The sequence below is a fragment of the Oryctolagus cuniculus genome, chromosome 1 (assembly GCF_051225735.1).
Source record: "Oryctolagus cuniculus isolate XC-2025 breed Fujian yellow rabbit chromosome 1, ASM5122573v1, whole genome shotgun sequence".
NCBI classification, from domain to species: Eukaryota; Metazoa; Chordata; class Mammalia; order Lagomorpha; family Leporidae; genus Oryctolagus; species Oryctolagus cuniculus.
In genome coordinates this window covers 100,591,395-100,614,671 of record NC_142867.1, presented here as the reverse complement: position 1 = coordinate 100,614,671, position 23,277 = coordinate 100,591,395, and the positions used below count along the sequence as shown (strand labels likewise).

At 39.8% G+C, this 23,277-nt stretch overlaps 1 protein-coding gene across 4 annotated transcripts in view; it reads right to left on the bottom strand.

Annotated features, from left to right (window-relative positions):
• Window positions 1-23,277, bottom strand: part of DDX10 (DEAD-box helicase 10) — a 292,747-nt gene that overhangs the window by 226,627 nt on the left and 42,843 nt on the right. For all 4 annotated transcript variants that reach the window (XM_002708478.6, XM_089333648.1, XM_089333658.1 and 1 more), the window contains exons 10-12: window positions 12,088-12,189; window positions 4,655-4,742; window positions 1,240-1,328 (exon numbers count right to left, since the gene is read on the bottom strand). In XM_002708478.6, coding sequence (XP_002708524.4) covers window positions 1,240-1,328; window positions 4,655-4,742; window positions 12,088-12,189 — 279 coding nt within the window. The remainder of the gene's footprint in view (window positions 1-1,239; window positions 1,329-4,654; window positions 4,743-12,087; window positions 12,190-23,277) is intronic.

Sequence of the window (23,277 nt, the reverse complement as noted above, 5' to 3'; positions counted from 1 at the left end):
CCATTTATTACTTAAATGGCAAGTCAGCACCTTATACTGTTATCTAGCAATTTAAAAGGTTCTAAAAAGTTACAACTGACAAATTGCCTGTTATATTAAACTTGCAATCTAACAGAAAGAATAGAAAAAAGAGTAAGCTCACTCAGATACAAGTTTTTGTTAGACTCAACTTAAAGGTAAAGGCAATCAAATTCCTGGAGAACAGGCCAAACATACAGATCTTGCCTTGTAAACACATTTTATCACAGCCTGTGGCAAGTACAATTGAAAGTATGATTAATCTCTAGGGTGCCTCTTAGAACTATCAATGTTTTTCTCACAGGTAGGACTCCAACACATTATGAATACCCCTTTATAGGAAAGGTTAAAAAAAGAAAAAGAATCTTGCAAATAGCGAGCCAAAACAAAGTCAGTCATTCTATGTCATACAATAGCAACCTCAGTTACGAAATAGGGACATCTTGCCACAGTATCTTAGTACTTGTAAGAAACATCAAGATGGGGCTAGCGTTGTGACATGGCAGGTAAGCCACCACCTGCAACACTGGCATCCCATGTTGGCACCAGTTCATGTCCCAGCTGCTCCATTTCCAATCCAGCTCCCTGCACATAGCCTGGGAAAAGCAGCAAAAGATGGCCCCATGCCACCCATGTGGGAAACCCAGATAAAGCTCCTGGCTTCAGCCTGGCCCGGCACTGGCTGTTGCAGCTATCTGGGGAGTGAACCAGCTCATAGAAGATATTTAATTCTCTCTCTCTCTCTGTAACCCTTTCAAAATAAATAAATAAATCATTAAAAAGAAAAAGAAACACCAAGACAATAATTTTTGGGCAACAATCAACAATGGGAAACCAACCTAAGAAGAGAACATGCAAGCAGACAGACATACAAAGCCTTAAAATGTGTATGGTAAGCCAGGAGAACATTTCAGAGTATGAGAGAATTACAAACATCGAAAGATTTCAAAGAATTTTGTTCTCTATCTCTATGATCCAACCATAGGAAACTGCCACTTAAAATTCATACTTACAAATAACAAGTTCTTACTAAAAACAAGAAATGAGTATGTAGATAATTTTCTATAGAGTTTATTTAATTTTTTCAGTAGCTCTTTAACACACACGTCTGTTAAGGCTAAGGCAGAAAGTTCTGAAGTAGGACTCTCAGAGGACCAGGTTTAGTGAAAATTCCTCTTAACTTTGAAAATTCAGCACTGTAATTATGCCATGAATACTTACAGAGCATACTCAGGAATAGGTAACTTGCTTACATCAAATACTTCTTTATCCTTCATGAGATATACTGAACGTATGTAGGAGACAAAACACTGTAAAATAAGAGGTTGAAAAGTATAATGTGCAACAGAAATGAAAAATTTAGACCAAAATAAAATTAAACAAAGATAATTTCCACCGTAGCAAAAAAAAAAAAAAAAAAAAAACACCACACACATAAAATATTCAGCACATCTCCATTCTACCCAAAAAAAAAAAAAAAACCTACATTTTAGAACTGTGAAATCAGAAATGAGTTTTCACTGTTTTGTGGAGCCAACTCACAGAATATCATCTTGACAGAAAGCTACTATAGACGTTAATATTCAGTTACAAGAAGGTACAATTGGAAAAACAAACTGTGGAAAACAGATCTGTGATCTACTCTGAGCTCCAAGCAAATCTGTTTCTCTAAATGTCAGTTTCTTTATCTATTAAAAAGACGTAATAATAGTACCTTTTACTTAGAATGTTTTGAGAATAAAATGAGAAAATGCATGTAGAATACCGAGTACATCATCTGAAATATAGGGCCAATAAATGTTGGTCATTGATAATTATTACTATAACAGTAAACAGTAAGTCTTCAACAAAACAAAATTTTACCCTATTAAATGAAGCTTAAAATCATAACAGAAAGTCTGTTATTAAAGTTTTTCTTTTTATTACAATTCCTAGTAATTTATCATCAACTTGGAATATTTTTCTTTTGTTTAAAAAAGAAAGAAATGCTATCTTCACCCCAAAGCTACAAAAACTGGAAATTAATGTGCCTGGTCCTTTCTCAGTTAGTAAAATAAGCAGCTAACAATTTTAAATTATTTGTATAAAGCCTAGTTAACTATTTCTTTGTTTCCATATTTTCTACATTTCACATTTTCTTTAGCTTTCCACTCACCCTTTCTACCCAACGAATCTCCAAACCATTTTCTCTGTGTCTATAGGCATGAAAAACAATCACTGGCACCAGTTCAAGGATAATTTTTTCCCTACAACTGTCCACAAGAAATCACCCCAGTTGGTTATTATTTCTGTTCTATCTAGATTATAATCAAAAACTAGAAAATCACTTCTATGAAACTAGATAGCTTGCTACTGCTGGCAACACAGTGAGCTATTCTGCCAAACCATGCATGACACCCAATATATCATATCATTTATTTCAATGTGCTATTCTATAATCTTTGTCCTGGAAGGCTCATTTGTTCTATGCACACACCAGTAAAACAACATCCTTCCAATGTTTCATAATTTCCTGATTGATAATTGAATGACCTCCTAAGGATGCAGTAAGTCACAATATAACATAATGCACATAAATTTATTTAAATGTGTATACCTTCTAAAGCTTCTAAGAGCTTAACCCCTAACTTGAAGTATGTTTGCTAGACAAAACATACACACAAATGTTTGCATGCCCAAAAATTCTAAGAAAAGAAATCACTAATTTGTTTGAAGATCTTTTTCACATGATATCAGATGGAACTTACAAAATTCTAACTTTACATAGTTCACAATATAGTTTTTTCAGGGCCGGCACTGTGGCACAGCGGGTTGAAGCCCCAGCCTGAAGTGCCAGCATCCCATATGGGCTCCAGTTCTGGTCCTGGCTGCTCCTCTTCCGATCCAGCTCTCCGCTATGGCCTGGGAAAGCAGCAGAGGATGGCTCAAGTCCTTGGGCCCCGAACTCACATGAGAAACCCGGAAGAAGCTCCTGGCTCCTGGCTTCAGATTGGCACAGCTCTGGCCGTTGCGGCCATCTAGGGAGTGAACAAATGGATGGAAGACCTCTCTCTGTCTCTTCCTCTCTAACTCTTTCAAATAAATAAAAAATAAATCTTAAAAAATATATATAGTTTTTTCGTTTTGCCATTCATTTCTCCTTAAGTGGAACAGTTCTCAAGAAACTGAGATGTGGGGGCCGGCGCTGTGGCATAAGCGGGTAAAGCTGCCACCTGCAGTGCCAACATCCAATATGGGCGCCAGTTCTAGTCCAGGCTGCTCCACTTCTGATCCAGCTCTCTGCTATGGCCTGGGAAAGCAGTGGAATAGGACCCAAGCCTTTGGGCCCCTGCATCCACATGGGAGACCTGGAAGAGGGTCCTGGCTCCTGGCTTTAGATCGGCTCAGCTCCAGCCACTGTGGCCAATTGGGGAGTGAACCAGCGGATGGAAAATTTCTTTCACTCTCTCTCTCTGCTTCCCCTTCTCTCTGTGTAACTCTGACCTTCAAATAAAAATAAATAAATCTTTAAAAAAAAAAAAAAAAAGAAAGAAAAAAGAAACTCAACATGGACGACCCAGAAGAAGCTCCTGGCTCCTGACTTTGACTCAGCCCAGCTCCCGACATTGCAGCCATTTGGGGAGTGAACCAGCGGATGCAAGACTTTCTTTCTCTCTCTCTCTCTCTCTGCGCCTCTGCCTCTCTGTAACTTTCAAATAAATAAATAAATAAATCTTAAAAAAAAAAAAAAAGTTATGGCATCACTTAAATGCTTGACACACAGTAAGCACTCAAATTTTTTCCTAATCTAATTTAGGTCCAGGAAAGCAATTTAGGACCATTAGGTCTTATATACTAAAATCTCATTCTAGAAGATCATTTGGCAAGAGTTCTGTTCTTCCTAGAAACAATCTAATATAGGGAGGTATTAAGACTCATAGTCAAGAAGGTTCAAGAATTACAACAACGTCATTCTAGAAATAAAAAACTGATGAATTTATTAAGTATTCTAGAAAGCAGGTCACTGTGCATCTAAAATCATCTTCAAAGGGATTTTCCTTATGTATCTGAAAAGACCATAGAGATTTGCACAGGCTACTACAGAACACATTTTATGAAATTAAGGGCCAGCGCTGCAGCTCAATAGGCTAATCCTCCGCCTTGCGGCACCGGCACACCGGGTTCCAGTCCCGGTCGGGGCGCCGGATTCTGTCCCGGTTGCCCCTCTTCCAGGCCAGCTCTCTGCTGTGGCCAGGGAGTGCAGTGGAGGATGGCCCAAGTCCTTGGGCCCTGCACCCCATGGGAGACCAGGAGAAGCACCTGGCTCCTGCCATCGGATCAGCGCCGTGCGCAGGCTGCAGCGGGCCAGCCGCGGTGGCCATTGGAGGGTGAACCAACGGCAAAGGAAGACCTTTCTCTCTGTCTTTCTCTCTCCCTTTCCACTCTGCCTGTCAAAAAAAAAAAAAAAAAAAAGAAAAAGAAAAAGAAAAAAAGAAAAGAAAAAGAAATTAAGGAATACACTAGATTTATTTATTTGAAAAGTACACTGAATATCAGAAACATGACCATGCAATCTTGAAGTAGCAGAAAATGAAGAAATTTAACTATATTACATATTTTAAATCCAATGAAAATATCCAATTCAAAAATGACTTACCCTTTGAGCTCTTTCTTTTAAATCTCGATCTTGGGCTAAAAAAGATTCCAATCTTTTCTGGACATCCATAAGTTTTTCTGGATTGATTCTTTGCAACAAAAAAACAAAGATAAAACTAACACATCTCAATTTTGGTAACTAAAAATACTACACAGTAATTTCTCATTTTCTTCAGTATTTTTTAAATGTATATTATTTCTCATATGTGAACCATATAAAACCAAAATTACACTATACATAAATCTGACTCTTTTGCCTTTTACAAATAATATAGGAGAAAAGAAATGACACATCAGATGCTTCCTCTAAACATTAAGACCACTAGCACTAGTTAATTCTTAAAACTACATTAGTAGAAAGTAGGCTCCTGGGGCCGGCACTGTGGCATAACAGGTAGAGCCACTGCCTGCAGTGCCAGCATCCCATATGAGCATTTGTTCCAGTCCCTGCTGCTCCACTTCCGATCCAGCTCTCTGATATGGCTTTGGAAAGCAGTAGAAGATGGCCCAAACCCTTGGGCCCCTGCACCCATGTAGGAGACCCAGAAGAAAGCTCCTGGCTTCAGATCAGCCCAGCTCCAGCCACTGCATCCATATGGGTGCCTCTCTGTAGCTCTGCCTTTCAATAAATAAACAAATCTTTCAAAAAAATAAAAAAAAAAAAGAAAGAAAGTAGTCTCCCATGATACACAGATTAATGAAATGGAATAAATGAAATCTAACGTCATTTTCAGAAATGTTTCTGTTTTGAGTCAAGTATCATAAAACCAAGTTCAAGTGGCAAGTAGCCAGGAACATAAATACTGACTTCCCTATTAAGCAGTTAGACAAAACAAAACAGATGCTTCTTAAAACTGCCCAGAGAGGTGGGCAATGTGCACAACAGTTCAAACACTGCTTGGGAAGCCTACATCCCCTTTCAGAGTACCTGTGTGAAACTCCTGGCTCCACTCCCAGTTCCAGCTGCTAATTCACACCTTGGCAGGCAGCAGGTGATGGTTCTAGTACTTAGGTCCCTGCCACCTACCTGGGAGATCTAGACTGAGTTATTCAGCCTGGCCCAGTCTCGGTGTTATGGACCAGAGAACAAAAAAACTCTCTCTTTCCTGTCTCTTTGCCTTTCAAATAAACGAAACATATAAATAGGTTTTATAGATTAAAGAAAAAAAAAACCTGCCCAAGTTAGCTATAGGAAAGAATTAATTTCTTGCAATTGTTTAGACTGCACAAAGGAGTCCACTTGCTTCCCCTATTTTAGACAGAATCACTTTGTTCCTGCAACATCAGCATAGTGAGAGGTGGTAGGTGAGTTGATTTTTCTTTTTTATCATAGAAAATTTCAAAATATACAAAGGTAGCAAACTTTCACTCAGTTTCAACAATTATCAATTCATAGCCAGTTCTTTCCTTTTGTATCCTCAATTACTCCTCCCCACTTCTAACCACCTTCCCCATTATTTTTTGGCAAATCAACCCAGTTGTGTTTCAATGGTCCAAACACAAGTCACAGTGATGATTTACTAATGTTCAAACTACGCATCCTCAGTGACAGGAGACCACACAATCCACTGAACTGGTCAGAAAGCCCTCAAAATAATTTCATCCAAGAGGTTTAATCCTTTCACTTATGAATGCTTCCTGAAGCTAATAGGTTCTCCTTTTCAACTCACATTTTCTCCACTGCCTTCTAAAAAAAAAAAAAAAAAAAAGTTTAAATAAAAAAACTTAAAAAACCAAGTCAGACTTCTAATTTCCAGCACCATATGCAAAGGGCTTATACATCACCATTAAATCTTAACACATGAAAACCTGATTGGATGGGGGGGAGAAGTGAGGACAAAGGACAAACCACAGATAGGAGATGCAAGGAAGTGAAAACAGAGTTACGACTTGCTGGAGCAGATTCATGAGCAGAAACCACTGGGGTTATCAATGCCAGGGTAGGAAAATCTGAACTGTAACAGAAATTTCTGGAGTCATAGTGTAAGTCAGAAACAAAAAGTCCATTCAGAACGGAGCCCCCACGCTTTGGTGAGCTTTACCTCCAGGAATCTGATCAGGTTCTCACAGTAAGCAACAGGAAAGTCCTTCTTACAGTTGGGAGGGTAACAGAAACCATTTTGAAATAAACCAGGGCACCCTGTTCTCCTCAGCCATTTTCTCCTGATTGCAGGCCTTGTTAGCAGAGCCAAACCTATGAGCGTTTTATCAGAGCCTATCTCACCAGAGGGATGAAAAATACCCAGCTGAGCCCTTTCTAGCCTTCTTGTCCCACCTAAGTCAAAGTGACAGGAAGAGACTTGCCACTACTATAAAATCCAGAGTCCAGAGAGGTACAGGTTGTCTGGGATACTAAGATCTAATTACACTACCATAGCTCTCTGACTCCCAACTCGCCAACTTTACTACCTACTAAGGGTCTATTTACAGCAATTCTATTTGTTGTGTACATATCCAGCCATTAAGAAAAAAATTACAAGGCATACTATAAGCGAACTAAAACAACAAAAACCCTCATTTAGCAGACATGGTGAGAATGTTGGAATTATCACACAAAGAATTTAAAATAACAATGAATATGCTAAGTGTTCTAATGAATAATGTAGACAGCATTCAAGAACAGATATGCAAGGTAAGCATAGAAGTAGAAACAAACCAAAGAATCACTGGAAATCAAAAGCCCTAGGGAAAAAGAATGTCCTTTGTGGGCTTATCACTAGGCTGGACATGACTGAGGAAACCATCTTTGAGCTTGGCAGAAACTTCCAAAACTGAAAAGCAAAGAAAACAGAGAGTGAATATACAGAACAGAACATGCAAGGACTGTGGGTCAACTACAAAAGGTATAACATGTATGTAATGGGAATATAAGAATTAAAGAGAGAAATTAACAGAAGAAACATTTAAAATAATGAATGAGAACTTCCCAAATTAGTATCAGACACCAAACCACAGATCCTGCAAAAGCTCAGAGAACTCTAAGCAGAATAATGGGAAACAAAACTTAACCCCAGCCCCTACACGTACTATCATTTTCAACTACAGAAAATTTTTTTCAAGTAAGGAAAAATGCTTTAAGAAGCTGGAAGACTAGGAGTAGGGGGAACAACCTTACCTATGAAGGAAAGGTAAGAATTACACCTGACTTCTCAGATACCATGCAAGCAAGAAAAGCAGAATAAATGGATTTTAAAAAGAAAAGAAAAAAAAAAAAACATGCTCACAGTAATAGATCCAGAAAAAGCATTTGATAAAATCCAACATCCAGTCATTTATATATAAATAATGTATTTATTTATATAATTTATTTATACAATATATGAATTATATATATATATAAAACTGAGTAAACTAGTAATAGTGAAGAACTTTATCTTGATAAAAAAAAAATCTACAAAAACCCTACAGCTAATATCATACTTAATGGTGAGAAACTGGACAGTTTGCTTCAAGATCACGAACAAGGCAAAGATGTCCCTCTCTCACCACTGCTTTTTTAGCATTGTAATTGAAGCCCTAACTAATGCATCAAGACAAGAAAAGGAAATTAAAGATACACTGCTTGAGAAAGAAGAAATCCAACTGTTGGAGCTGGCACTGTGGCATAGTGGGTAAAGCAGCTGCCTACAGTGCCAGCATCCAGTGTGCCAGTGCGAGTGCCAGCTGCTCTACTTCCTATCCAGCTCTCTGGTATGGCCTGGGAAAGCAGTAGAAGATGGCCCAAGTGCTTGGGCCCCTGCACCCACGTGGGAGACCTGGAGGAAACTCCTGGCTTCGGATCAGCACAGCTCCAGCCATTGCAGCCAATTAAGTGAACCAGCAGATGGAAGACCTCTCTCTCTGCCTCTCCTCTAGCTGTGTAACTCTGACTTTCAAGCAAAATAAATAAAACTGTCTTTGTTTACAGATAACACAATCATCTATTCAAAAAAAAAATGTAAAATAAACAAAAGAAATCCTAGAATTAATATGTAATTACATCAAGATTCCAAAATTAAAGGTGAATGTACTAAGTCCACTGCTTTATTTACCAAAAAGAATAAGCTGAATTTGACAATTCATATGTCAACCTAACAAAACACATACAAGATATCTATGAGAAAAATTAGACAAAAAAAAGGTAAAAAAGATCAGAACTAAATAAATGTAGATAGCCATGTTCATGAATAGAAAGAGTCAATATTATCAAAATATCAGTACTCTCCTTTCTCTGAACTACAAACTCAGTGCCATCCCCAAAATATCCCAGCAAGTCATTTTGTGAAAGGATCAGCAAACAATTCCAGTTTACATGGAAAAACAAAACACCCAGAATAATCAACATAATATTGAATAGCACAAGTTAGAAAGCTAACACTAACTTCAAGATTTATTATAAAGCTACAGTAATCAAGACAGTATGATACTGATCAAAGAATAAACAGAGAACCCAGAAACAGACTCACATAAACACAATCAACTGATATTTGACAAAGAAGCAAAAGCAATACAATGGGAAAAAAAATAGGATTTTCAACAAATGGTGCCGGACAGTCACAAATAAATAAAACTAACCCACATACAGACATTATACCCTTCACAAAAATTAGCTCAATGTGGGTCATAGATGTAAATGTGAAAAGTAAAAGTATAAAACTCCTAGAAAACAACATAGAGTGAAATCCAAATAACCTCTGATGTGGCAATGAATTTAAATATAACACCAACAGGCAGGCATTGTACCTCAGTAGGTTAAGTCACTGCCTGCTACGCCAGCATCTAATATCTGAGTGCTGGTTCAGTCCTGGCTGCTCCTCTCTGTTGCAGCTCTCTGCCAGTGAGCCTGGGAAAGCAGCAGATGATGGCACATGTCAGGTATCCAAATGGCGCTCCAGTCTCCCAGTTTCAGCCTGGCCCAGCCCCAAACGTTAGTAACATTTACAAACTGAACTGGAGGATGGAAGATGGAGCACATGCACTCACTCTCTCTCAGTTACTATCTTTCAAATAAACAAAAAAAAAAGAAAATTTAAAAAATATACACATATGTATGTATAAATAAAACACCAAGGGCCTATTCTATGAAAGAAAGCATTTATAAATGGGACTCCATTAGAATTAAAAACATCTGCTCTGTGAAAGATAACAGCAAGAGTACTAAAAGACAGCCACAGACTGGGAGAAAGTACTTGTAAAAGATATCTGATAAAGGACTGTTATCTGAAATACACAAAGAACCCTTAAACTCAACAACACAAATAATCCAATTAAAACAATAGGCTGAAGAATTTAACAGACATCTACCCAAAGAAGATATAAAGAAGACAAATGAGGATGTGAAAAGATGTTCCACATTATCTATCATCAGAGAAATACAAATTAAAACAATGAGAGGGTAGGCACTTGGTATAGCAGTTAATAGACCACTAAGGATGCCTGCATCCCATACTAGAATGTCTCAACCAGAGGTACCTGCAATTTCAGATTCCTGCTAATGCACACCATGGAAGGCAGTGGGTAACAGCCCACATACTTGGGTATCTGTCACCCACGTGGAAGACCTAGATTGAGTTCCATGCTCCCTACTATGACCTAGCATGCTCTCTAGCTCTCGCTCGCTCTTTCTCTCTCTCTCTCACTTTCAGTGCATGTGTATGTCTGCCTCTCAAAAAATAAACGAAGGGCCGGCGCCACGGCTCAATAGGCTAATCCTCCACCTTGCGGCGCCAGCACACGGGGTTCTAGTCCCAGTCGGGGCGCCGGATTCTGTCCCGGTTGCCCCTCTTTCAGGCCAGCTCTCTGCTGTGGCCAGGGAGTGCAGTGGAGGATGGCCCAATTCCTTGGGCCCTGCACCCCATGGGAGACCAGGAGAAGCACCTGGCTCCTGCCATCAGATCAGCGTGGTGCGCTGGCCGCAGCGTGCCAGCCGCAGCGGCCATTGGAGGGTGAACCAACAGCAAAGGAAGATCTTTCTGTCTCTCTCACTGTCCACTCTGCCTGTCATAAATAAATAAAAAAAGGAAGGAAGGAAGGAAGGAAGGAAGGAAGGAAGGAAGGAGGGAGGGAGGGAGGGAGGGAGGGAGGGAGGGAGGGAGGGAGGGAGGGAAGGAAGGAAGGAAGGAAGGAAGGAAGGAAGGAAGGAAGGAAGGGGCCAGCATTGTGGCATAGTGAGTTAAACTGCTCCCGGAGACATCAGCATCTCATCTAAGTGCCAGTTTATTCCCATATGCTCCATTTCTGACCCAGCTCGCAGCTAATGCACCTGGGAAAGCAATGTAAGGTGGCCCAAGTGCTTGAGCCCCTGCCACCAGTGTGGGAGACTGAGATGATGCTCCTGGCTCCCAGCTTCAGTCTGGCCCAGCCCTGGCCATTGCAGCCAATTGAGGAGTGAACCAGCAGATGGAAGATCCCTCCATTCCTCTCTCCTTATCTCCTGATCCCTCCCTCTCTCCATCTGATTCTGCCTTTCAAATACGTGAATAAATCTTTTTTAAAAAAAAAAAAAAAAAACAAAAAAAAATTTTTAAGAAACAATGCAATACACCTACACTTATTAGAATGTACAAAATTCAGATCATGATGACACCAAGCGCTGTCAAGAATGTGGAGCAAAACCAAGTCTTCTTCATTGCTGGGAAGAGAGCAAAATTGTACAGCCACGTTGGAAGACAGTTTAGCTGTTTCTTACAAAATCAAACATGGTCTTAGCATATGACCCAGCAATCATACTCCTTGGTATTGACCCACAGTAGCTGAAAACAGGTTCACGCAGAAACCTGATCAAGATGGTTATGGCAGCTTTATTCCTAACTGACAAAACTTTAAAGCAATCAAGATGAACTTCAATAACTGAAGGGAAAAACTGTTAACATCTAGACAATGGAATATTATTCATTACTAAAAAGAAACAAGCTCTCAAGTCATGAAAACATATGGAAGAGCCTCAAATGTATATTACTTAGTTAAAGAAGTCGACCTCAAAAGGCTCTGATTCCAACTATATGGCATGCTAGAAAGCAAAACTATGGCAACAGGGATAGAGGTAAAAGCACAGGATTCTTAGAGCAGAGAAAATGTTCTATGAAATTTTAATGGTAGATACATGTCATTTTAGATGCATTCCAACCTACAGAATACACAACACCAAGAGCGAACCTTCACTTCAACTTGGGACTTTGGGTGACAATGATGTGTCAATATAGATTTATCAGTTTAAAAAAATAAGCCACTCTGATGGGAGATATTGCAATGGGGGCATGTATAGGGTTAAGAGGTATATAGAAAAAGTCTGTAATTTCCTCTCAATTTCATTGTGAACCTAACCAAATAAGTATTTTTTTAAGTCAAAAACCAGACAGTTGAATGGGTTAGGGAGAGAACTGAATTAGGTGTAGGAAATTAAATGTAACAATTCCACCCCCTCACTTTTCTAATCACAGAAAAGCAAGCTCTTACTTGATTTCCTTCACAGGAACTTTCTTCTGGAGTAGCTGCTGCACCATCCCTTTTTCTTCTGAGGGGAGCAAAATTAATAAAGCTTCACCATCCTCCTTATACCTAACAAAAAGAGAGAAACAAATCTAACACATCAATGCAACCAGCATTTCAAATTTTAACAGTATGATGTACACAGGACACAGAAGCGAGTTTATCTAATTAGTAAATATTAAAAACACTAGTTTTTCTTCTTGTGTAACAACAGAACACAAGGGTTCTCAATGCCTTCTAAGAAGCTTCCATTACTAGTTATAATTCCTAGAGACTTTCAGGTCTTGTCACCAAAATACTAGATTTAAAGACAGAAAGCAATTAAAAAGAATTTCTTAAATTGATCTTTACTGTATATACAGCAAGGAGAAAATTTCTCATTCAACCCAGTACAGGAATGTCATAAAATTAGTTGTTTAATAAACATGGCATCCAATCTACTAAAGAAATGTATTCATCTTCCTAGGGATTCTCCTTATACCTTGGAAATGAAATGCTCAGGTGTCAAAAGAAACAAATGTTTGCTTAGGAAAAATACTTGCCTCCAATCCACATAATGTTTCTTCCCTCACCTAGTGAAATCTTATTTCATGCTGCATCTTCAGAAATTTGTACTGACATGGGCCACAAGGCAGCCTGAAGTTTTTAGCTTTTAGTGCAACCTGCATACAGATGTTACTGATACCTTAGTGCCAGCTATTACAGGCAAGCAAAAAAACAGAGCATGAAATTTGATAACTAAACAAATTTTAAATAAACAAACACAATAATCATCTCAAGGCAGTCTCTTCAGGATTCATGCTGTAATATTTGTGGGGCAAATTTTCATAAATAACCAAGTAAAGCATTTACTAAGAAACTTTGCATCAAGCATACACTCAAGAACTCAAATAAAATCCCTGTCTTCAGTGATCTGCAGTAAACCAGAAAAGACAAACACATAAAAAAGCAAGTGGCTGAATGAAGAGAATAGTCAGAGAACAGAAAGTGCAAAAGCACAATCACAAGCAACAAATGCCGCCAAGCCTGAGAGACCTCGCAGAGCAAGCCAGAGAAAAACAAAATGTGTCAAGGCAGATGGAATTTCAGGTGGGCCTTGGAGGTTGGCAGAAAAAAAGGGGGGAAAGGTATTCCAAAGCAGAGTGGCATGAAAAAAGGAGTGGAAACCTGAAAATACAAAGCTAATTTAGTGAAGAGTGAACCAAACAAGAAAAAACTCCAAACCAAGAGTATAAAAATGGACAGACAGCAGGAAAGTTTGCTAGAAAGGCACAAAGCCCATTTTTTGAAAGATCCTGCATGCCTCAGTACAGAGTTAAATACCACACTATGTAAGCATTTGTCACTAAAAAAAGTAGAGAATAAGTGGTTTTGATAACTTTGATTGATAGTACCTTTTTTTTTTTTTGACAGGTAGAGTGGACAGTGAGAGAGACAGAGAGAAAGGTCTTCCTTTTTCCGTTGGTTCACCCTTTATTTTAAAGACTGAAGGACAATTTTTACATTACATGTTGACTGTAAGACACAATTTCTATATATAAAGTAAAATCCCAGCCTAATTTCATTTACATAAGAAAAATGTATTTATGTGCACACACAATCATAGGAAAGTATGTTTCCAAATGACCAACAGGCACATGAAAAAATGTTCAAGATCAGTAGCAATCAGGGAAATGCAAATCAAAACCACAATGAGGTTTCATCTCACCCCGGTTAGAATGGCTCACATACAGAAATCTACCAACAATAGATGCTGGAGAGGATATGGGGAAAAAGGGACACTAACCCACTGTTGGTGGGAATGCAAACTGGTCAAGCCACTATGGAAGTCAGTCTAGAGATTCCTCAGAAACCTGAATATAACCCTACCGTTCAACCCAGCCATCCCACTCCTTGGAATTTACCCAAAGGAAATTAAATTGGCAAACAAAAAAGCGGTCTGCACCTTAATGTTTATTGCAGCTCAATTCATAATAGGTACGACCTAGAATCAATCTAAATGCCCATCAACAGTAGACTGGATAAAGAAATTATGGGATATGTACTCTATAGAATACTATACAGCAGTAAAAAACAATGAAATCCGGTCATTTGCAACAAAATGGAAGAATCTGGGAAACATCATGCTGAGTGAAATACGCCAGTCCCAAAAGGACAAATATCATATGTTCTCCCTGATCGGTGACAACTAACCGAGCACCAAAAAGGAAACCCGTTAAAGTGAAATGGACACTATGAGAAACAGTGACTTGATCAGCCCTTGCTCTGACTGTTGATGAACAACTTAATACTTTATCCCTTTTAGTATTTTTTTTTGGTTGTTCTACTTAATACTATTGGCTGAATTCTGTAATTAATACACAGTTATTTTTAAGTGTTGAAACTTAACTGAAAAGTGATCCTGTTAAATATAAGAGTGGGAATAAGAGAGGGAAGAGATGTACAATTTGGGGCATGCTCAATCAGACTTGCCCCAAATGGCAGAGTTAGAAACATACCAGGAGATTCCAATTCAATCCCATCAAGGTGGCATGTACCAATGCCATCTCACTAGTCCCAGTGATCAATTTCAGTTCACAATTGATCATAATGATAGGAGTAAGAGTCAAAGGGATCACATAAACAAGACTAGTGTCTGAAAATACTAACCGATAGAATTTAAAAAAAGGGAGAAAACGATACAACATGGGAAGCGGGATACACAGCAGACTCATAGAATGGGAGCTGTCCTAAACAGCACTCTGGCCTCAGAATCAGCCCTTAAGGCATTCGGATCTGGCTGAAGAGCCCATGAGAGTATTTTAGGCATGGAAATACCAATACTTTGCCAAGACACTCTGGCAAAAAAAAAAAAAAAAATGACCTAAATGAAAGATCTCTGCGAGTGAGATCCCAGTGGAAAGAACGGGCCATCAAAGAAGGAGGTTCCTTTCTCTGAAGGGAGGAAGAACTTCCACTTTGACTATGACCTTGTCCAAATATGATCTGAGTCAGCAAACTCAAAAGGCTTCCATAGCCTTGGCTACTCATGACAAGAGCCTAGGGTGATTACTGATGCCATAAACAAGAGTGTCAATTTGTTAAGTCCACAACAGGAGTCACTGTGCACTTACTCCTCATGTAGGATCTCTGTCCTTAATGTGCTGTACATTGTGAGTTAATGCTATAACTAGTACTCAAACAGTATTTTTCACTTTGTGTTTCTATGTGGGTGCAAACTGTTGAAATCTTTACTTAATATATGCTAAACTGATCTTCTGTATATAAAGAGAATTGAAAATGAATCTTGAAGTGAGTGGAAGGGGAGAGGGAGCGGGAAAGGGGAGGGTTGCAGGTGGGAGGGAAGTTATGGGGTGGGGGCATTGTAATCCATAAGCTGTACTTTAGAAATTTATATTCATTAAATAAAAGTTAAAAAAAAAAAGCACATCAAAATGTCAAGTTTTCTTTAGGTTCCCTCATCAAGTTTACAAAGCATTATTACAGGACATGCCAGGGGCCGGCGCTATGGCGCAATAAGTTAATCCTCCACCTGCAGCACTGGCATCCCATATGGGCTGGCTGCTCCTCTTCTAGTCCAGCTCTCTGGTATGGCCTGGGAAAGCAGAAGATGGCCCAGGTGATTGGGCCCCTGCACCTGCATGAGAAACCCCAAGGAAGCTCCTGGTTCCTGCTTTGGCTCGGCACAGCTCCAGCTTTTGCAGCCATTTGGGTAGTGAATCAGCAGATAGAAGACCTTTCTCTCCGTCTCTCCCTCTCACTGTATGTAACTCAACCTCTCAAATAAATAAATAAAATCTTTAAAAAAAAAAAAAAAAAGAAAGAAAGAAAGAAAGAAAGAACGAACGAAAATGCCAGGCACTCAAACAATGATAACACAGACATGGTCCTGGCTACTACAGAGTTTACAGTCTATTAGGAAAAGATATTAACACCAGGAATAACCGTAAAGTAGTATGGCACTTTAGTCAACACACAGCAAGCTGTAAGTACATATGAGAGAGCTGCAGTTAGTGGAATCTACAAGTCAACTGTTCTGACAAAACAAATGAACTGAGATCTAAGGAATAATTAGAACTCATCCACCATTAGGGGTAAACATTTAGATGGGAAAGTCAAGTTTGCCATGAACAGAAGGCAGCCTTGGAGAATTCGGTGAATACTTTTGTCTTCTTCATGCTTGTTTGCATTTTCCAATAAACAGAGGAGCAAAGAATAATACTGAGCATACAATTTACTTTTAGTGTCTGTTTCATAACTGAAAAACCAATACCAAATACTTTCTTCACTGAATTTTAAAAGAGGATGACTCAAAGTTTTTCATCTTCATTTATTACAAAGAAATATCAAAAAGCATTTGCCTAAATATTATTGAAATAAACCATTCGTGAAGTCCAAGATTACTAGTACATAAAGTAGTGAGGTGACATCCTTAGATACGGTATATGAGACATCACAACTTCGGATCCTTCAAGGCCTCACACCAAGGACAGGTCAAAGATAAAAGAAGAAAGGAAGTAGTTGATAGTGACCTCTAAACAGTACACTTGCCAAAATGTCTTCAGGGCAGCCAGATTCCTGGAATGAAGTGAACTACCCTCAGAAATAGAAAGGCTTATTCTGTATGGCCCAAACAGGAACAATTAGAAAGGAAGGGTAACAGCAGTTTGAGGGACAGTCAACCCTTTTATCATTCCACATCCAAATTCAGAGACAGCAGAATGAAATAAATAGGCCCACAAGACTACACAGAGCAGGAACTGCAGCAAAGGAGTAAGAAATCTTTAGGAGATCAAAAGGGCATTCAGTGAATATTCTCTGGTCATTCAGAGACTCACAACTAAGAAGAATCACGGAGTCAACTCCGTCTATCTTATTTACCAATCAGGGAGAACCTGGAAGAAAAGAGTCACAACTAAATTCATGCAGGGGCTATGCCCAAAACTTTTACAGCTATAGCTGACAGGATATATGATGGTACTTCAAAAAGTTCATGAGAAAATAGAATTTAAAGTAAGAGTTTAGAGGGGCAAAATTTTTTCATAATATATAAAACTTGGGATCGGTGCTGTGGTGTGGCAAGTAAAGCCACTGCTGGTGTGCCAGCATCCTACATGGGCGCCAGTTCAAATCCGGCTGCTCCACTTCCGATCCAGCTCTCCACTATGGCCTGGGAAAGCAGAAGAAGATGGCCCAAGTCCTTGGGCCCCTACACTGGCATGGGAGACCCGGAGGAAGCTCCTGGCTTCGGATCCGCACGGCTCCAGCCATTGCAGCCAACTGGGGAGTAAACCAGCGGATGGAAGATCTCTCTCTCTCCCTCTCTTTCTTTATCTTCCACACACTAATACTGTTTCCACAAGCTTTTATTTCAAGAATAAAACTTTTAAAAAGGCCTAAGTACTTTTTTTGTTCATAATGCTTACAAGAATATAGTCTGTTTACCCATGAGCCAGCTTTTAGACTTCAAAAGCACGATCCAAGACCCAAGGCTAAATATATGTGTAAGAAAAATAAATGTGCTTCATAAGACCCAGTTTTAAAACTCCATATACTTAGCCTTTAAGAGACAACCCAGGGGCCAGTGCTATGGAGCAGTGGGTTAACGTCCTGACCTGAAGTGCCGACATCCCATATGGGCACCAGTTTGAGACCCGGCTGCTCCACTTCCAATCCAGCTCTCTGCTGTGGCCTGGGAAAACAGTGGAAGATGGCCCAAGTCCTTGGGCCCATGCACCGGTGTGGGAGACCAGGAAGAAGCTCCTGGCTCCTGGCTTCGGATCAGCACAGCTCCGGCCGTTGTGGCCCACTGGGGAGTGAACCATCGGATGGAAGACCTCTCTCTCTCTCTCTCTCTCTCTGTGTGTGTGTGTGTGTGTGTGTGTGTGTGTGTAACCCTTTCAAATAAATAAATCTTTAAAAAAGAAAAATAAAAAAAAACAATCCAGACACCACATAGAAAACCCTGCATCTGGGCCGGCGCCGTGGCTCAACAGGCTAATCCTCTGCCTTGCAGCGCCGGCACACCGGGTTCTAGTCCCAGTCGGAGCGCTGGATTCTGTCCCGGTTGCCCCTCTTCCAGGCCAGCTCTCTGCTGTGGCCCGGGAGTGCAGTGGAGGATGGCCCAGGTCCTTGGGCCCTGCACCCGCATGGGAGACCAGGAGAGGCACCTGGCTCCTGGCTTCGGATCAGCGCAGGCCACGGCGGCCATTGGAGGGTGAACCAACGGCAAAGGAAGACCTTTCTCTCTGTCTCTCTCTCTCTCTCTCTCTCACTGTCCACTCTGCCTGTCAAAAAGAAAAAAAAAAAAAAAAAAAAAAACCTGCATCTGAAAAAAGTTTGACTTTCAGCACCAGTATTAATAACATGTTGTATTTATGTAGCTCTTCCAAAATTCATGGAGAACTTCATTTTACATTAATTTGCCAATCTTGGGGCTGGCGTTGTGTCACAGCAGTTAAATTCACCTCCTGCAATGCTGGCATCCACATGGATGCCAGTTCAAGTCCCAGCTGCTCCATTTCCAATAAAGTTCCCTGCTAATGTACCTGGGAAACCAGTAGAAGATGGCCCAAGTACTTGTGTCCCTACCACCCATACTGGAGACAGAGACCTGGACAGAATTCTAGGCTCCTGGCTTCAGCATGGGCCAGCCCCAGCCACTGCAGCTATTTGGAGAGTGAACTAGCAGATGGAAGATCTCCCCATCTCTGTAACTTTGTCTTTCGAATAAATAAATCTTTAAAAAACAAAAAAAGAAAAAAAACTTGCCAATCTTAATAGTGAACAGCAAGTAGAGGAAATAAATACCAAAAGAAGTTGCTGAAAGGCCAAGAAATGGGCCTAAAATTAGCTAGCTGGTTACAACCTATCAGAGACCTTTGTAAAAATAGATTTAGTTATTTGAAAGAGTTACAGAGAAGGAGATGCAGAGGCAGAGAATGAGGTCTTCCATGTAACTGTTCACTCCCCAGATGGCCGCAATGGCTGGGACTGGGACAGGCCACAGCCAGGAGCCAGGGGCTTCTTCTGGGTCTCCCACATGGATGCAGGGGCCCAAGCAGTTAGGCCACTTTCCACTGCTTTCCCAGTGCATTAGTAGGGAGCTGGATTGAAAATGGAGCAGCTGGGACTCAAACCAATGCGTGTATGGGATGCCAGTGCTGCAGGTGGCGGCTTTACCTGATACGCCACACAGCCAGCCCCATCTATCACAGACCTCAAATTTGCAATCTACTGTTTTCTCAATCATATAAGGATTCTCTGCAGAAACAAGGACTCAATAGACTGATCATGACTGCCCAACTGATATCAGATAGTTTATCTCCACATCCTGCAACCTCACCAGCATTTCTAGCTAGAACAGGAGATCCAGTCCATTGGCTTGGATGCCAATGGTAATTCTTCCATTGAAATAACCTCCAAATGCCCAATGTGAGGAAAAAAGCCCTGCCACTCCAGCAGTAATTTGGCTTTTGCCTAAGAGACATTAATTCCTAACCACTCCAATTCAGATTCTCCAACACAACAATTCCATGCTAGTTGGGCCTCTAACTGTCTAACTTTGCTCAATCACACTCAGAGTTTCGTCCTGCAGTGATCTAGCCCTGTTCAAAACTACATTAGCTGTCCCAGCCAGGTTCTCTAGGTTCCAAGGAGGCAGGTCTTCAAAAGGTCTAATAAGAACTATTCCTTTTTTGTCGCTAAAAATATATATAAAAACATACATGAAAACATTTTGCTCAGTGGTAAATTTTAGAAGACTTTAATTGTACTGCCATCACTGTCTAGAAGCTGTGCTATAAGCATTATTCAGTAATACAAATTATAAAAAATAAAAAACAAATTATAAAAAATGAAGTTTTTCTCATTGCCTTTGCAACCTGTATCTTCTTTTATCATTCTTGCCTCATTAAACACACAACTTACCAGTATTAGTGTGCTTCTTATTTTGACCAATAAATCTGAGGTCATGTAAACCTATACCAGATGTCCCTAATAGCTATTTAATACTGTTGAGTGAACAAATACAAATGAGCACTAGAAGTACCATCAGCAAATGAAACACTAGATTTGTATGCAAAAGAACTACTCACTAGCTTCTAACTTTAGATAAGATACTTTAGCATTATCCCTTCTAGTTTCTTATCCATGACAAAACACCTTGAGATTACCCAGGTCTCTAGGATCCAAACTTCTACAATAGTGATTATTTATATACTAGTCACTATTCATAATACAAGTACAATCAAGAGGAAAAAGGGTTATACTCTGCTATTCCTCCATCCTTCTTCTCCATACCTCTACTGTTCTCCGATTCCAGTCTCTCTCCCTTTCTCAGCATTACCTGTGGCAACTGACTGACTTCATGTCACCATAACAGAACTGTGCATTTTATCCTGCAGATGCAAAAAGCCATCAGTAAAGAATCTGAGTTCATCTATTCTATTTATCCTACACAACATGGTACAAAGGAGAGCTTACTCCAGGGAAGAAGAGCAGCACTGACTTAGAGCTATACAATGAGTAAAGAGTCAGCAGCAGCCCAAGATCTCAGAACATCAATTAGCAACATCAAACATCAATATCATAAGCTCTCTAATGACAAATCAAGTTTATGAGGAAATAATAAGAAAGAAACCAAGCTGCTCAACACATACTGCATGGAAAGCTTCCAGCAAACTGATTAAGAGCAAGGATTCATGGTAGAAATGACTAAACTCTATCAATTCTGTTTTAAGAAGGAAAACAATTAAACTAAGTTTTAACAGAGTAAGAATATAAAGAAAACTCAAAAACAGTACTGATACTACCTAAAATTATGGTTTCAAAAAACAACTCAGAGGTAGATATGTTTAATCTCATTTTATATGGAAAGAAACTAGGGGTTAAAGAAATGAAATACTAAGGCCAGCACTGTGGCACAGTGGGTTAAACTGTCACCCACAGTACTGGCATCCCATATGGGATGATCAAGCTCCCTGCTAATACTCCTGGAAAAGCAGTGTAGAATGGTCCAAGTCCTTGGGTCCCTGCACCCACATGGGAGACCTGGAAGGGGTTCCATGCTCCTGGCTTCAGCCTGACCCAACCCTGGCCATTAATGCCATTTGGGGAATGAACCAGTACATGGACGATTTTTCTCTCTCCTTATACATATTATATATATATATAAATATATATGGGGTATGTGTGTGTATGTAATTCTTTCAAAAAAAATAAATAAATCTTAAAAAAAAATGCTGGTCCAAGGGTACATAGCCAGTAAGTTACAAAGTTCAGCTCAATACTAAGTCCTTTTCAAATTTGATTTTTATTATTTTTTTAAGGTTTATTTATTTTTATTTGAAAGTCAAAGAGCATCACAGAGAGAGAAATCTTCCAACCACAGGTTTAATCCCCACAGAAGTAATCCCCAAACAGTCATAACAGCCAGAACTGGGCCAGGCCAAAGCCAGGAGTTTTTTCTGGGTCTCTCATGTGGGTGCAGGGGCCCAAGCACTTGGGCCATCTTCCACTGCTCTCAGGCACATCAGCAAGGAGTTAGATGAGAAATAAAGCAGCTGGGAATCAAACCAGCACCCATATGGGATGCCGGCATCACAAGCTGCAGCTTAACCTGCTATGCCACAACACTGGCCCCTCATATTTGATTTTTAAAAAGTATTTGAACAATTCTGATGTATCTTCCTCCCACAGTCCAAACAAACAAGGAAAATGCATAGACTATTAGCTCATCTTCATGACCATAAATGACAGCAAATTTAAATAAAAAACATCTACCTTTCTTTTCCAAATGGCTGGCTTTCAGGCATTCTGTAAGTCCTGCATAGTAGCAACAACTACTAGAAGCCATTAAATAAAAACAGGTGGAGTTGAGAACACACTGGCAAGAATGAGTCAGAAAGACCTGAGTATAAATCCTAGGCCTGGTACTTACTATACTGAGTAATTTTACTTCAAAGTCTTTAAGAGTTTCCCAATGAGAAAATCTCTTTCATAAAGTTGTTCTATGGGTTAGACGAATTCATTTATGCACTCAAATATTTGAGTTTTGAGAAGTAAACAGTTAACCCACGATCCATTTATTGTGCATGTGGTATAAGGGTAGGAATAGGAAAGATAACCTGCCCCTCAAAAAAAAAAAAAAGTGATATTGTCCAATCTCTCAGTAAACATACTTATAACATACTAGGGAAATCAAACATGGCATTTGCTAGTATGAGATTCATTGCCTATGTGCAGCTTTTAATAATTAGTACCAGGTTTGTTCACAATCTATGGATTGGGTTTGTGTCTCTGATGAGCTTTGTAACAGAACATACAAATGACCCATCTGGGTAACTGATATGCTGCACACATCATTTGGAATCTTCTGTATTTATCTGAGCTAGAACATACTCTAATGTGGCAAGCAAAGAGCCACATCCTAGACTTATTTCTGCTTCACCAATAGCTTCAGATTGTCTTTATCCTTGAAATCATTAGTAAAGCTTGATATTGAGTTCGGTAAGCAGTTTCTCAAATGACTCCCAGCAATTTGCACCTACTAATATTCACATATTATCTGAGCCTTCCTATACATAATAAATAGAGCTGGTGTGTATAACAGTAATGAAATCGTTATTGACCCCCTCTAAAATATGACACCAGAATGTGGCCCCCTTAAAGTTCACCAAAAGTCCCATCTGGGTTGTGACATATGATATCAGAATTTGGGGTGCCATGTGATATCACCGTATTCTTACTAATAAATTCCCAATATTAATAAACCCATGTGGGTTCTTGCCTAATATTCAGAGAAGAATTCTGAATACCGGCATAAATGAACGAGGCAGCATGGTATATTTTAAGCTTTTAGTGCGAAAGATGCATAGGAGAATGAGGGCCCTGTCTAAAGGAGAGAGGTAAATCTGGGTTCAGACCAAGGACCAGGAACCAGGCAGGTGGAGGAGCATCTAGGCCAGGAAGCATGATGCGAGTTGGCCCAAAGGCCACGTACCATGGAGGCGCAGAGCCGCAGCAAGGCCCCTATTGGTAAAAGGTCAAAGCAAGGAAGGGCAAAAAGGGCCAGGCATACCATGACCCAGGTTTTTAATCCACTTCCAAAGGGGAGTGGCTAATTAACCTGACTGGCCAGTGGGTGCAAAGGTATGG